Consider the following 17297-nt stretch of genomic DNA (forward strand, 5'->3'; position numbering starts at 1 on the left):
ACATCACTGTTTATGGACTTACCTCAGGAAAAAAAAGTATTCCAGAATAGTTTGCAAAATTTTGTTTTACATTATGTCCTACTATCTTCCACTCAACAGTAACATTTCCCAGTCCTGGAGGAGTTCTTACGATGTGGAATTGTAATTGTTCTCCTAGGAATAAAGGACAAGATGCAGTGTTTCAGGGTCTCCTCTTCTACATGTTGGTTATAAAAATGAGAGGTCAAAAACATGCATCACACAGTTAAAGTATTTTTCCTGAAAGATATTGCTATTTTTGTCAGTTTGAATTTCACAGTAGTTATATACCACATTCACTTTTAATGCTGAAAAGAAAAACCTAAACTTAAACTCTTCTAGTTTTTTTTTTTCTGTTTTTAGTTCACACTTGGAAATAATTATGAACATATGAGGGAACTTGGTATAGATGAATAACTTAGAAAGGGAATGTTCATGAAAACATGCGCAAACATTAGAGCAATACAAGTCTGTAAACTGTACAAAACAGTAACTACTGTATGTACCAACAATAATAGTAGTTTTCTACAACAGTTCCCTGGAAAGAATACACATTATCTGAACATTTGCACTGTCTTGTGACTTTATTCAATGCATGCAGAAAAAAATGCTTATAATTATCTGTAAGTTCCATTTATGTGAGTTCGAACTTACAAATATGGTCACTGTTAGAAAACAAAACATTCAGAAAATGTTAATAATTTCTTATAATCTCAGAGGTAATCAGTATTGCTGGACAATGTGCATATAAAGGAAGCAAATACTATGGTATTTTGCACATTTATAACATTTAACCCCAAAGGCACTTTAATTAAAAAGAGTAGACCTCTTAGTAGGCTTTGTAAAATGTGGAAATTGTTTTATATTCACAAGTTTTTCACAAAATTTCCATTAAATATTTTAAATGTGGACATGTGAAATTAGCATGTTATATCAACATGGAATAGATCAGTAGGCAATATTTTGCAAAACATTCACAATAGAGGACAGATGGTTATTTATAATAGGTAGGTACATGGCATTCATATTTCATATGCATTTTTCAGGTCCACAGAATTTAAGTTCAACAGCACATTTTGTCCTGCATTGGCTTTCAGAGACATGAAATATGCAGAAATCTACAATTCTGAGATTTTTGAAAACAATACATGAGATTTCTTTTGCTTATTGAAGAATTAACAAAACATAAGATAATGTTATAATAACATTATGCTGCCCAACTAGTCCCTTTGATTATGCAATTTAGAGAGCAGCAACTTAGGATGCTGTCTTGCTATTCTACTGTATTACCTTACAGAATTGTACAGCATTGTACAGCTAAAACTGGCAAGAAAAATCTGAAAATTTTCTAGTTACATTTATTTTTTGTAAGGAAGAGTCAGAGATATGCATGTATATTGGCTACCAATGAAAGAGAAAGGAATTCTTAACTTCAAGAGCCCTTAATATACTTAAATAAAATTTAATATTGTAAAGAAGTAATACAAAAACTGTTTACACCCATTTTCAAATACATAAATGTGCTATTCAGCCCCAACATTTCAAACTTCAGTTAAGTCTCAGAGATGTCAACATTGATGTCGACATTGATGTCGACATCTTTGGCTTAAGTTGGTCCATGTTGCTTCTAAGAAAATTAAGGAATTCAAAATTTATTGATATCACAAGGATTCCACTTCTACAGTCAAATATCTGGATGGTAGACTCCCAATTTACAGGTTCCTCTGAGGCTAAATCATTACAGTGTTTAACACTGCACTGCAATCCACTATGTTCTATTTGAGAATTTTGCATATCCATTACAAAGAAATAAAGATTTAAAAGAAAAGTGGTTTCAATGGTTTAGTACCATTGGGAAAACACACACACACACAAATAAGGCAAAGCTTATTTCAATATATCTCTATAAGTTATAATGAATTTTCATTGAAGACTGGGAAAAATGCTTTATGATATAGAAAGCTGTTCCACTATAATCCAAACACTGAGAAGAAACTTGAAGTCATTATTACAGATTCCAAGTAGTTATTTACTGATCCATGTTTCCTACCAGCTTTACCAAGATTTTTTTGGTATTCCTATCCAGAAGAAATGCTAATATGAACACTAATTGATTTCTGAAGATTGAAAGTGTTATTAGGCTAAATTCAATATTTTTTTTAATATTTAATCCTTATCCATACTTTTACATTTCTACATTGTGACTTAATAAGTGATGCATCTCTTACATAGAGAAACAAAGAGGTGGGTATTTATCGCTGTGAAGAAGGGAGCATCAGCCGCTCTCCTCTTCCTCATTACTTTAAGCTACTGCAGTGCATTTTCTTGTAATACAGTTACACAACTGTCGCAGACCCCTGTCCAATAAAAAATACTACACTTATCCTCAATAAGGTAAAAAATAACATGCACATTGTGAAAACAAAATGTATTCACTTAACAGAAAATTTTCAATAACACAATAACTGTAAAAGTAATGATATTTGGATTTATGTCTGGTAAATTTTGCTTTCGAATGAAAAAAATATTTTGACAAACTAAAATAATCTAAATGCCTTAGCTCTTTTGCTCTTTCTCTATTTCTCCCTTTTTCTCTCTCTTTTTTTTTTTAATCAAAGACACTTAGTTCACTTGTTTTGTTTCTGGCTGGAAGGCAATGAACTATTTCTTTTCACAACCTGGAAAAATAATATAATAATAACTATATATAATAATAGAACTATAGCCAAGTACTTCAGTTTCAAGCAGCCAGCATTTGGTAGCATGCTATGAATAACATTTAACCAGTTGAAAGTATTCAGGGACTTTGGGACTGAGACAGTTTTTATTAATTCCTTGTGCTCATTAACAGCTCTTCTTAGCTAATCATATCACATCTGGCTTGGCACAGAATTAACACAAACCATACCTAGATAAAAAACCAAAGGTTATGATGCCCTTTCATGTTGGGAAAACAAAACAAAAAACCTTTGGTTGAGAAAGCCATTTTTCTTCAAACAGAAAATGTAGTGCACACATTAGGGGACAAGTTCCTGTTTTGTGAACTTTCCCTGCCCATCAGTTCAAACATCAGAGAAACGTGATACTGCAATACACTGAGATTCCATCAAAGGCCACCTAAAGCAATCACCACCAGTACTATTATCATCCTATGCAAAACTGCATCAAACTGTAGATGAAACATGCCGTGTATTCTTTAAAACAATAGTAGAAATGTTTAGTACATACCAAATTATTATTGTTCTTTCTCAAATGTTTGCTTTCTCTTATAATTGCTACTTCCCAAATCATCTGCCATAAAAAAACATCAGGTTCATGGGACAGACAAAGGGAAGATGTTACCCTAGTGTTTCTGCAGGAATGTTTTCTAGAATATTTTAAATTCTTTGTAAGTCGCTGATAGATCTGATTTGCTTATGACTATTAGGTGTGTGTATGTTGGCAGTCATGAAGTGGGCTGGCAGGAGCCTCGTGCAGGCCAACAAAGAGAAGGGCAGAGTCCTGCCCCTGGCGGGGAGCAGCCCCAGGCACCAGGGCGTGCACCCTGATGGAGAACAGCTTGACAGAAAGGGCTTGGGGTCCTGCTGGACACTGCACTGGGCAGGAGCCAGCAACATGCCTTGTTACTAAGAAGGCTGATGGCATTCTGGGCTGAATTAGGCCAAGTATCCCTAGCAGGCTGAGAGAGCTATCCTTCCCCTCTACTCTGCACTGGTGAGGCTGCACCTGGAGCACTGGGTCCAGCTCTGGGCTCCCCAGTGCAAGACAGACCTAAACGTACTGGGAAGACTCCAACAGAGGGACACCGAGGTGATCAAGGGAAGGGAAGAGAGGCTGTGAGAGCTGAGACTGCTCAGCCTGGAGAAGGGGAGGCTCAGGGGGATCTCATCAGTGTCCTTCAATACCTGAAGGGAGGGTGGAACAGGACAGAGCCAGGCTCGTGTCAGTGGTGCCCAGGGACAGGACAAGAGGCAGCGGGCACAAACTGGAGCACAAGAGGTTCCCTCTGAATATCAGACAGCACTTTTGTGCTGTGTGGGAGCACTGGCACAGGTTGCCCAGAGAGATTGTGGGGTCTCCCTCCTTGGAGATACTCAAAAGCCTGGACATGGTCCTGAGCAACCTGCTCTAGGTGGCCCTGCTTGAGGGGGAAAGGACCAGATGACCTCCAGAGGCCCCTTCCAACCTTAAGCATTCTGTGATTCTATGAATGCTTGCAAGAGTTCAAAGTACATGTCAGGTATGTGGATATTCACTTCTTGCTGGTGTTCTCTGAACAGTGAAACACAATCATTGTGAGTCATTATCAACTGAAAGCACAAAGATGGAAACTGGCATTAAAATTTGAGCGTGGTCAACACAAAGAACACACCTTCACAACCAATAACAGATCTTGAGGCTGTATGGAAGCTTATAATTCCTGCCACATTGTCACTTGCCAGAATAATCACTGTGACAGTGTCAAAACTGGGCAAAATTCGACTCCCTCCTTCAGTATGGACCAGGCTGATTTCAATACTTTCATCATCCTCTGGCTCTGGATCATCTATAATGGGCAGCGTGACCATCATCTTTGTTTCACCTACAAGGAGAAGAACGTATACAACCGTGTGTCCACTTGGAAACCACCTTGTAAAAAGACTCAATCATCTCATTTTGAAAATAATTAAATACATAAAATATATTAAAATTGCATGAAACAAACTTATTTACCTTTCTGGAAGTCAGTGAATGTCATTATGAAATTTTATCTAATTACTATTGATCAGTCACATTAAGCCAATAAAACGATCACATCATTAAATATACTATGTAGAAATTAATTATATAGGAATTATTTCGGAGTGCCTAGAATTCTTTATTTTCATTACAAATTCTATGACTTTAAAATTTAACTTAGAAAAGGGGAATATCATTCTTGAAAAAAAAATAAATTGCCAGGTGCTAAGCTCTCCGATGAACCATTTACACAAGGGTGTACATTCAATATGAGTACATTTACTGAGCCAGGGAATGCATTGAAATGGGATGACATTTTGTTAGTTCCTTGCCTTTGGGACTATCAAAGAATAATAATGTAAGCAGCAAACACCGTTAATCTCTAGTCGCTATATATCCATTAAAATTTACAACACAATCCTGTTGTTCAGTGCGTGTGCATAACCCAGCTGTGTTTTATGATCATTAGAATATCAATTTACAGAATACATATGTATTTCCTGCTAGATTGTCTTTCAAAATACTTCAAAATCAGTTTTTACTAAACTTATAACTGGTAATGTAATTACATGTCAGCCTCACAATCATTGCCAGCAGCCATGCCTTACTATTCAGATGATTTATCAAGCTAGCACACTAGAATCTTTACTACGCACCTGGAAATTGCTTTCAAAATATCAGTTCGATTAACTCAGACTTTGAAAAAATAAAATACAGCATAAAATACAGCATGCTGCATGGTACTTAAGTAATGTCTGAGAGGGACTTGTTTGTCCTGTTTGCAATTCTTTTAAATATGTTCTGTTATGTTACGTTTAAATATGTTTTGTTATGTTACAATATGATCTCAGAATTTAAAGAGATGTCATGAAAAATTAGTACTGTAGTGACCGAGGGCTAACAAAAGACCACTTAGGCCTGATTCTCATTTCCATTATCCTTGCTGTAACAACTATCTTCGACTTTATTAATCCTTACTTATGTGGTAAAGGAAATCTTTATAGTGCAATATTTATACTGCAATATTTCTTTAATAAAAACCCTTAGGTATTTATTGTGCTTAGATATTTCATTGTGCTTTGCTACCACTGTGTGTGTTCTGCAAGATAATGCTACATGCTAATGAACAACCATACTCTTTTGCACGTGTATCCTTAGCATTCAGGAAAATTTAGCCTAAGAAGAAGATATCAGTTGTCAAAACATCCACAGTATCGTGTACTTGTCACGTTCTTTTTTCTTTTTCTTAGTTTTACAAAACAGAAGCCAAAACGAGAGCTTGTCTCACCTTCAGCAAACACCAGAGTCTCACCGACACCTATAAAATCCAAGTTTGGAGTAGCAGTCCCACCAATGACACGCCATTCCACTGTCACTTGTCCCAGGCTGCCTTCTGTTCTGTGTATCATTAGCTGCACGTTGGTCTGAGGACGTTCCTCTACTTCAACATACAGACCTTTCTCTGTTGCATTGGGACTTACACTGTAGATCTTAAACACTCCAAATGCGTCTCCATTCATCATTATGATAACTGTGGAGGTATTTGGCTGTCCTATGGTTGGTTGGTTTTTTGAGCTGGCTGAGACGTTCATCAGTTCTGCTTTCAAAAGGGTTATAGTGAATCTCTCATCCAGTTCTGGCAGGCTGTCAGGCAGTATGGTAACTGTTAGATTTGCAGACTCTTCCCCTTCCTGCATTATGGCCCACTGTCTTGTAACAGGTTCATAATCACTGCCAGCGATGGCTTGTGTGCTGAAGAGGGCGAATGCACTGGTAACGTTTTTCTTGTAGGTCCGGAACCCTGAAGTGTTGTTAGTTAATGGGCTGATATCTGACGTCAGCCAAAGGCAGAGAGGAATCCCTGAGGCACTGGAAAATGTAAAGGCTGAACATGCTTGTTCTTTTAGGCACTGAGCTGCACAGGAATACACAGGGTCACTTGCTGCTGACACATTCACTCTGGTCTTGGATGGTTTGTCAGGAATTCCTTGTACAGGAGGCTCGTAGTAGGCCAGGATATCCTGACCTTGCTCCACAGCAAGAGCTACAACGTCAGTCTCAGAAGTGCTGTAGAAAATCTGCAGCTGACCAAATCTTCCCTCACTAAAAGACATTATAATAAAATAAAGTTCTGTTAGTTGACAAAGGATGTCTAATATTCTACATGTTTCTGGGTTAATAATAGAAGTGAACAAAATCAACTGACCCTTTCTGAATTGCTGAAAAATTCCAAATAACACATCAAAATGCATTCCCTTTGAAACTAGTACCAGAATAACTGAGTTATCTTATTTTTTTGTGGATAGCAAGTTTGATTATTTATAGCTTAGGTAGTAGTCTGTTAAGAATGCATATTTGTAAACATTTGGTTCTAGGAGTTAACTTAGTCTTCTTCAGGACTTGGCAGCTCTCCTTACTTGCAAGGAAGAAAAAGCCGGTGACACCCAGACTTATCATCCTTCCTCTAGGATCACATGCATAAAACCTGTTTTCCTTCTCTTATTTTCATCCTGTAAGGGCTGGCCATTTTGTCCTCCTGTTCAAATCACAGGAACAGGCTACCATGCAGGTTTAAATGATTTGATGATTAAACGGACAAAATGAATAGTACACTGTGTACGCTGAGTTTACATTGCCAATGTAAACTCAGCGTATTCAATGTATACTACTGTATACAATGTATACAATGTATACTACATGTATACAAATGTATACAAATGTATACAAAGTATACAATGTATACTACAAAGTATTCAATGTATACTACGTTTAAGTAATTTATGTAATACACAGACATCTACTTCAAAAACAATGTGTTTGAAATGAAAATACATTGAGATGGCAGATCAAAGAATTGATGCACATATTTTTATGAGAGGAGCATGAAATTTGACATTATAGTGAAAACAAAAGTGAAGAATAAATAGTAATTACAAATAAAGCAAACATTATACAAACCTTCGCCTGACTGTTATGTTTGCCAGCAAATTTCTTTCTAGTGGCTCCTGAACTCGATATAAGGATTGATGAAAGAAAACTGTGCCATAAGGATTATCATTGGCAGGTATTATAATACTTGCCACGCCATCTAACCCAATAGCACCACCATTGGAGGCCTGAGTTAATTCTACACGGACAATCTCAAAGAGAAGAAAAGAAAAAGAAGTAATGCAGCTAGACAATTTGTGGTTTTTCTAACAATAATTACAAGCAAAGTATAACATGAAATTATAGCACCTTCCTGCCGGAACATTTCTTGTTTTCCATCATACATATTTCTAGAACAAGTCAAAATTAATACCATCTTCAAGGAAGATGTAAGTGCTTGACTTACTTCTTCTATTTCTGGAACATCATCAGCCAGGATTTCCAATAGTAGCATCTGAAAGGCTTCCCCAGGGGCAAAAGTAATATTGCCTGAGGCAACCTGCAAGTCCTCATCAGCAGGGTGTCCACCAATGGTAGCAACCCACTCAACAGTAACGTTACCAAGTGTCCCAGCATTGCGGATTACTGGCAGATTTATGGGTACTGATCCAGATTCAGGCTCCTCCACAGTAAATTCGGTCATCTGGAACACTGAAGTGCAGCACAAAGAGGTGTATTTCATTAACAGTAATATTTAAAATAAAAACACCATCCTAGTTACTGAAGTATATATTTTATTTCACTTGATTGCATTCATTTGCACAATTAAAAAAATGTTAATCAGGTTTAAACTTCAAATTGAACTTTCAGTATCATTTTATCTGCAAATAAAATTGGCATGAAAATTCAGCCCCCACCCAAGAGTTTATTCCAACGTATCCATTGTTCAAGGCTAGCCATGATCTAAGTTTTTAGAAGACGGTCAGAAGGTAATTTTTCCCAGTGAGGAAATTTTTTATCATTTTTTATGTCACGTATGGAAAAAATGTGTCAACATATTCCATCTAAATTGTTTCAAATATAAGTCTTTCTTGTATAAAATCTTTAGTTGTTAAGAATGAAGTTAATGAATTATCCATGTGGAATTATTTACTTTTGTCAATTTCCTTTACATTTTGCTGATAAAATGGAATAACTGAAATAAAGTAGGGTACTAAAGGGAGAAAGAGTAAGTCAAATAAAATGGCTGGAAAACATACACCAGAAATACTGAAATAGAAAAAATAAATAGAAAAGATAAATTTCTAAAATGTCATTAAATTTTTGAAATTACCATTTTTTTCTCAAAACCTGTGTAATGAAACTATTTTTGGAAAGTGTCCACAATCCATTTTACTGATAATGATAGAAAGAAGAAAAACTACAATAACTAACAACCAGAACATACAAGAATGCAATTTAAGTCATATTTGTACTTTCCAATTTCCCCAGATATTTAAACCTGCTTTGCCTGATTATTTTGTAAAACAATGACACTGCACTATCTAAACAGGTTTTGGCATGTAAACTTAAGCTTCAAGCTATTGCAGAAATGCAACATTTAGAATAGATAAAAAAATACAAATTAAATTAAAATCCATCCCCATTAGGAGACTCCAAAATCCACCTTCGTCTCACAAAATCTTGATATATAAGTTGACTGAATGCTTCAATTTCGCTATATAAGGGCACCATTTGCCCTTACTTACACGTTTTAATTTAGTTTATCTTATTTTGTCCTTTACTGTGTTCATCCAGACTTCCCTTTTTGTATTCTGAAAATTTTTATTCCATTGCCCAGTAATAACTCACCCACAAATCAGCAGATTGCTACTGGACAAGAGAAAATATGCAAATAAGACTCATTTACCAAAGGATCCAAACGGGTCATCAGAAGCCTCAATGGTTATGACTGCCCTCGTCAAAGATCCAAGCAAGGCTCCTCCTGTCGTTTGATTCAGCAGCTGAACATAAAAGGACTCCTCAACTTCAGGATTGATATCATTAATTATATAAATTGGCACAGCTTTACTTGTTTCTCCTTCTAGTAAGACAACATCTGATGAGGCTACACTGTAGTCCTCACCTAGATTTGTACATGAAAAAATAACAAAACAATCAAAACACAGAAGAATATTAAGGCATTCTGGTTCATTATGAAACATCACTAATGTTTATCAGCACTAATATTTATCTGTTCTTTTTGCATTCCCTTGTGTTCATATGTTGGTGTGTTTTTTTGTGTTTTTTTTTTCTTTATCTTCATACCCAGAAAATACAATTGTTTATTTCCTAGTGCCTTTTAGATATCTGGATGGATGAAAATAAATCTCATCTTGGCCAAAACAGAGTTTACACTGTCAGTCCAAGAAGCAATTACAAAAGGTCCATTATTATCTTCCATTGAGAAGATCACACAACTGTGACATTTCTATATTTGATTTCTGATAGTTGTCTGGCTTTCCAAGAGATAAAATGAAACAGAAGTACCTTTTTCAAAGGAGATTTTACTAAAGGACATAAGGTCACTCCTTCCCTCGTGGAGCTTTTCAGGGATCACCTGAGAGCTTTACCTTTCATTTGCAAAGTAAAAGTCTTCTTGAATTGTGCTTAACATTTGTCTGTTTCACAGAGGAGTCACCAGCTCTCAATTTCCCTCCAAGAAACTCAAATAAGCCATGTATGGTAGGTTGAAATATGTACAAAGGACTAAGTACTAGCTATATATACTACTACAGGATTTTTTATTTTATTTTATTTTTTTGAGAAAGTGAGTGGCCACCAGGGAAACAAACAGCCAATTCCTTTCCTTAGTTTTCTTGCTAGATTCTTCAGTGATGATATCTCTGAGTTTTTTTAAATTTGATGTAAGGTCTCTTCTATAGGACCTGAATTCCTGTCTCCTAAGTACACTCAGTAAGTATCTCACACTTTGGTATTTTTTCTACTTGTTTTACTAGACTGCATTCAATACACACTTGCTTGCTTTGGTTACTCGAAGCATACAGTATGCTCTTTCTGGTTTAACACAGAATGTGTATTTCTGCTATTTTGATTTCTTACCAGCTGTTGCAGTTATTGGCATAGCTTTGAATTTCACAGAAACATCTGCAAAAATTCCCCCAGTTCTGGTCACGTTAATGATTGGTCCAACATAATTTTCAGCAACTCGCACAGCTGAAGCTGAAAGCTGAAGTGTTCCAAAAGCATCATCATTGGCATTGATAATTACATGAGCTATAGTCTCACCCACTGATCCAAGACGAGGAGAATTTACAACTGAAATATAAAAAAAACCTCTTAGAGCAAGCCTGAAATGCCTCCTATATATGGCTATACTGTTCATATACATACACCTGAGTTTAGTGGATGGCCACTACTAGCTTTCAATAAAATTTTCATTTTAGATTTGGACAAAATATAACTACAAACTGCACAAGCATATTTTTGATGTTTGAATTATATTATGTCAGAAAATCCACATTCTTACTAACTTATTATTCTACCCTGCTGTGGAGCATACAAAACACCAGTTCTTTGAAGAGGTGAGGTACTAGCAAAATTACTTATTTATTTGTCCATAGGACAATAGAATTTTACACTAGCAATGATGAACTATAAGTAACCTTTCAGTTTCCCAGTAGAATTTTTTGTAGTGTTTCCCTTAAAAATCAAGATTAATGTGGGAGAGTCATGGGGGAGAGGGAAGGGAAATTAGGCATGCCAAGAAGCTCTTAAGCATAAATAAGGCTGTAATGACCTGAATTTATCTGATCGGGCAAACATCCTCTACGCTAAAAAGCCAGCATGAAGCTGCAATTCTACACCACTTAATGTTTAAAAGGCTTTTTTCGCTTTCAGTAAGTGCAACTAGCTTATTTCCTATCATTGTGCTTTACAGAAACAACAGGTGAGCAGGTATTAGCACACAAAACCAATACAGTAATACAGTTGGCCTAAAACACCTGGGATAAAGCAGATGCAGAAGGGAGAAAGAAATGTCCACCCCTGACAAAATTTTGTGGTAAAGGAAATATATGCTGACACACAGAATCTTCATACTTAATGTGAGATACTCTGACATATAACTTACAGGATTCTTAACTATACAGAGTTAGGCAGAGGTAAAATTTTACTGTAATTTCAATTGCTGCATTTTATCCTATTAAATATAAATATTAGCCTACATATTTAAGCTTTTGGTTTACATATGAAAGACACTTACTTGGCCGATCCTGTACTTTGTCGATCAAAACAGTATTGTTTAGCTCCACAAAAACAGATTCTGACCTCTCAGGATCATAATCATCCAAAATAGGCAAAGATATTGTGGCTTCGCTTTCATTGGCTGCGAAGATCACATACCCAGTAATGGGTATATAATCTTCTCCTTGTATTGCTCTAACAACATCAGGTGGAAGAAAGGGTGACTTTTCATCATCACCTAAAGTTCTGTATGTAACCACTACTGTACCAAGAAGACCACCAAGCCTTACTATTGTCAGGGAGATATTTTTTGTTTCTTCCTCAACTTTTATTGGTCTGTTTCTCTCAGAAAAGATGAACAGTCCATATGGATCATCATTAGCTAAAACTGTTAATGTTGCATTAGTGTGATTTCCAAGACGACCACCGGACACATTGATGATCAAAACTGAAAACACCTGATCCAGTTCAGGCACGTTGTCAGGAGAAACTTGTATGGTAATATTTGCTCTCACTTGGCCAACATCAAATGTTACATTCCCATATGCAGAGACCAGGTCTTCTGTAAGATCACAGACTATGACCCAATACAGAGTCACCTCAGACAGGGCCCCATGAGTTCTCACAACCTAAGTGGAAAACACAAAGATTTATGTATTTCTTTGTACTATAAGAAAGAAGAACATAAAAGTGTAAAATGGCATACAGCAAAGTCACAGAATCACAGAATATCCTGAGTTACAAAAGATCCACAGGGATTATCAGGTCCAACACCTGACTCCACACAGGACCACCCAAAATCAAATCGCATGTCTGACAGAGTAGTCCAAATGCTTCTTGAACTCTGGCAGCTCAGTGCTGTGACCATGTCCCTGGGGAGCCTGTCCCAGTGCCCGACCACCTCTGGGTGCAGAACCTTTCCCTAACCCCCAGCCTGACCCTCCCCTGTCCCAGCCCCATGCCGTTCCCTCGGGTCCTGTCGCTGTCCCCAGAGAGCAGAGCTCAGCGCCTGCCCCTCCGCTCCCCTCGTGAGGGAGCTGCAGGCCGCCATGAGGCCTGCCCTCGGCCTGCTCTGCTCTGGGCTGAACAAACCCAGGGACCTCAGCCGCTCCTCATACTTCTTGCCCTCTAGACCCTTCACCACCATAGTAGCCCTCCTTTGGATGCTCTCTAATAGTTTATGTCCTTCATATATTGTAGCACACACAGTGCTAGAGGTGAGGCTTCACCAGCACAGAGCAGAGCAGGACAATCCCTTCCCTTGACCATCCAGCATTGCTGTGCCTTATGCTCCAGAACACAGTTGACCATTTTGGCTGCTAAGGCACACTGCTGGTTCATATTTCTCTTGCTGTCAAGCAAAACCCCCAGATCCCTTTCCATGGGGCTGCTCTTCAGCCTCTTGTCCCCAGGCCTGTCCGTACAGCCAGCATTGCCCCTTGCCAGGTGCAGAATCCAGCACTTCCTCGTTTAACTTAATTCCAGTCAACTGTGACCTCTCCAGACTCCAAGACTATTGAAAAATTATTGAGAGAGGTCTTGCAATGACATCAGCCAGCTCTTTCTGTACTTTGGGATTAATCCCACTGGACCCCATAGACTTATATGCATCCAGCTGGAGCAGCAAATCCTGCACAAGTTCAAAGTTGGCTGGGAGTTTATCATCATCACAGTCCTGAAATTCAGAGCTTTGGGTGTCCCCGAGCCCATCATTGGTGTTAAAGACAGAGGCAAAGAAGGCATTAACCTCTGCTTTATTGGCGTACTTATTTGTGAGGTTACCAACCTCAACAAGTAATGGATCAATGTTTTCTCTGCTCCTCCTTTTGCTGTTAGCATCCTTTAAAAAAAGCACTTTTTGTTGTCCCCACAGTACTGGCCAGCTTCAACTCTGAGTGAACATCACCTCTGTAGTCCTTGTTCAACTGACCTTGCTTCCAATGCCCACAGATTTTCCTTTTTCGCCTAAATTCTAGAATAAGATCCCTGCTCAGCCAAGCTGGCCTTCTGCCCAGCTTGCTCAACTTCTGACTCTTTGGAATTGCCTGTTCCTGTGCTCTTAAGAGGTGTTACTTAACTAACCAGCACTGATGGACTCCAATACCTTCAAAAGCAGGTTCCAAGGGGACCTCACAAACTAGTTCACTGAGTAGTCTGAAGTCTGCTGTCTCCATAGCTAGGGCTGAACTTTTGCTGGCAGTTTTCCTCCTATTACCAAAGATTTTAAACTCAGCCATCTCATGGTCACTATGGCCAGGACAGCCTCCAATCACCACTTCACCCACAAGACCCTCACTGTTTACAAGCAACAAATCTGGAGGGCACCTTTCTTAGTCAGCTTCCAGAGTAACTGTACCAACAAGTCATTGTTAACGTGCCTCAGGAATTTCCAGTACCTGTTTGTATTGGCTGTATGGTATTCCCAGCTAACATCTGGGAAGTTGAAGTCACCCACAGGGACAAGGGCAGATGACCTAGAGATATCCCTTAGTTCATTATAGAATAATTTGGCAATGTTGTCCTCCTGGCTGGGTGGTCTATAGCAGACTCCCACAACAACTTCATCTTATTGTTATAACTTATTTCCATGTCCCTTAATCCTTACCCGGAGGATCTTAAGCATGTCATTGCCAACTGCAAGCTGCACACAATCCAGCCCCTCCATTATATACAGTGCAAAGTCATTGACATGATGAGTTAAAAATAAACTAATTTTAAAAACAGTGTAATCTTTATCATCTTAGCTTTGCTGTATTTGTTGTGTCATCAGCACTTACTTTAAAATATTCATACCTCAAATGTAAACAAGTAGAAGTAAATTTAAACTTATATAAAACATTTTAGTTTTAAGCTGAAAGATACACTTTAGAAAGTGAAGTATAAAATGTCAAGACAAATGTACATGATAAAGTTAAGTTAAAATGCTGTAGACCTATTATAAAAATATTGCAGAATGCTCTGTAAAATAGACATAAAAGAGGATTGCATAGCAATATGAGACCCAAAACTTTCTAACCTGCAACATAATATTGCTATCTCCATCTTCAGGCTCAGTTCCATTTACCGAGAGTGACTCAGTACTGAACTCAAAGACGCCATGAGCATCATCAGAAGCCTCAATAGTCACAACGATGTGGGATGCAATTCCCAAGCTGGCTGTAAGTGCAAGTGCCAAAATGAGTTATTTTTTTATACCATCTTTTCTTAAAAGCTAAGGAAGTTTGTTACAAAAAGCACACAGAAAAGCATAACTGGAATATTTCTGCTGTTTTGCATTTTGTGGTGTGTTTTTTTTTTGTTTTAAATGTGGAATAATTATCCACATGGATAAGGAACTCACTTTCAATAATGCAGTCCTGGCAGCCCTTCTATGGAACAACACTCCAAAGCAACATATAAAATGCAAATATTTTAAGAGAGGATCAAAAATAAAATTACTTGTCTAATTAAGGAAAATGAACTAGAATTTAGGGTAGGGGAGAGTTACGTGGTAAAACACAGTGTAAGCAGTGCAGACAGGACAAAAGCAGGTACTATTTTAACTGAAGCTGGAACAAAGAAAAAGCTAGTCCAGGAAATTCTACTACTGTAATGATCATCTTGTGTGAGATAACTTGCTGCTTAGAAAGAGAAAGAGCCTGTCATTTTAAAAAAAATCTGGAAACACAGAAGAGGAAACAACACTTCCCAGGAAGTTCCAAAAAGTGGTTAAACCACAGACTTACTCTCAGGTTCAAACTGAACTCCTTTGTATTTTCAAATAAAACAGAAAATCAGGCTGTCACTGTGGAATAAATTATTTGATTTCGATAATGGGTGCTAACACAATATTTTCAGGTCTCTAGGGTTTAATTCAAAATCCACCATCATTAGCGTTTCCCTCATAGTAGGTGCTTTTGTTTTCATCTTATTTCTGCATATTGTATGTTTTTAATTTTCTCAAGATTAAATTATCTTTGTTTTCTGTATGTTGTGACAAAAATAGACTTCAAAAATGAAAAATAATCAAAGCATTCTTTTAGAAAAAAAAGAGCTAACACCACTTTTTATTAAGAGTATTTTTGAGATGCAGAGATCAAAGCATAAAGCAAGTGGCAAAAGAAAGTATCAAAACACACAGTCAGGTAATTTTTAAATTACCTTAAATTTAAAAAGTTTCTCTCCTCTTTGCTCTCCAGAAAATTTTACAAAATTTACAAACAAAGCTAATTTTTCTAACTACTTCTGGAATAACTACATTGTGTTCTATAAAAATACAGCTTTGAAGATAGAGAAGCTGTTATTTTCTGTATTACGGTTAGTATTGACTGTTGTTGAAATTAAGCCTTTTTTAAAATGGGAAAGAATGTTTTGACAGGACTCTATGATATATCTCAAACCACAAGCAAAATAACACTATGATAAACTGTGTCAGTAGTGTAGTTCATGAGGGATATTACAGTTAGCATAAAGAAATAAAGATTAATCCAAAATGCTTACCATGCTGATGGACAGTTGGAAGGAAGAAATCCATGTTCCCATCACCACTACCACTGCCATCATTTCTAAAGAGCTCAGCAACTTTAAGATGACAGACATACAGATATATACACATATATACATTTATAAATCAGAGCGCAAGCAAAGAGAAATTTAAACTATTCTGGACAACAGGAAAAAAAGAGGGAAGCACTCTAGGAAGGTATCAACTTTGCTTCTGAAAGTGTACAGGAGTTCTAATAAAGACTGAAATATTTACATATGCCACCTCTTACTTAATTTATGACATTGGAAATAGCAATGGGAAGTCAGAATGAAAGAAAACACATACACATAGTTTATCTTTCCTCTCTTTCCCTCTTTGTGTCCCCATTTTGTATTTCCCCTTTCTCACTCCTAACTGAGGCTTGTCATGGAGGAATCTAAATTGAAAAAAAAAAAAAAAAAAAAAGGTAGGGGAGACGATAAAGTCCCTCAAGCTCCTTATTCTAATATTTTCTCACAAAGTGAAAATGTTGGGAAAATCTGCAGAAAACTTAACTAATGGGGACTTCATAAGCTTTGTGTTTGTGTTGGAAAGGCCAAAAAGAAGGCTCATTTTAAAAAGGCTATATAGTTACTGGATTACTAAAGTTAGTTGTAAATTTTCTGTCACAACAATTTGAAAGAGAAAAGTTTGACTCCTTTTAACAAAACAACTATTCAACCAAAAAGACAAAATACGTGAAAAGTCTCAAGACTTTACCAAAAGAATCACTGAGACCATGTTGCACCATAGACACATACAATCATAGCAGAGAGCTGGATTAATTCAAGGAAATCTGATACATCCTCCCAGAAGGGACCACACTTGCAATTTCTGAATTGTTTAAAAAAATAACATCAGTTTAAAAAAAAAAAATCAATTTATGGCTGTCAGTGTTTCTAATTACTTTTCCCTCCAACAAGCTTTACAATCTCCGTTAAAA

The 17297-nt window shown here is 37.1% G+C and overlaps 1 protein-coding gene across 1 annotated transcript in view; it reads right to left on the minus strand.

The window, feature by feature from the left end:
• The window catches only part of LOC310892006 (adhesion G-protein coupled receptor V1-like), a gene marked incomplete at its 5' end in the record, with an annotated part of 72902 nt that overhangs the window by 13821 nt on the left and 41784 nt on the right, over positions 1-17297 (minus strand). The window contains 10 exons of the mRNA XM_083854197.1: positions 23-153; positions 4391-4600; positions 6026-6840; positions 7696-7877; positions 8072-8316; positions 9515-9730; positions 10708-10923; positions 11870-12479; positions 14867-15006; positions 16330-16410. Of these exons, the coding sequence (XP_083710323.1) occupies positions 23-153; positions 4391-4600; positions 6026-6840; positions 7696-7877; positions 8072-8316; positions 9515-9730; positions 10708-10923; positions 11870-12479; positions 14867-15006; positions 16330-16410 (2846 nt within the window). The remainder of the gene's footprint in view (positions 1-22; positions 154-4390; positions 4601-6025; positions 6841-7695; positions 7878-8071; positions 8317-9514; positions 9731-10707; positions 10924-11869; positions 12480-14866; positions 15007-16329; positions 16411-17297) is intronic.

The sequence above is a fragment of the Anser anser genome, assembly GCF_964211835.1.
Source record: "Anser anser genome assembly, contig: HAP1_SCAFFOLD_87, whole genome shotgun sequence".
Lineage (NCBI taxonomy): Eukaryota > Metazoa > Chordata > Aves > Anseriformes > Anatidae > Anser > Anser anser.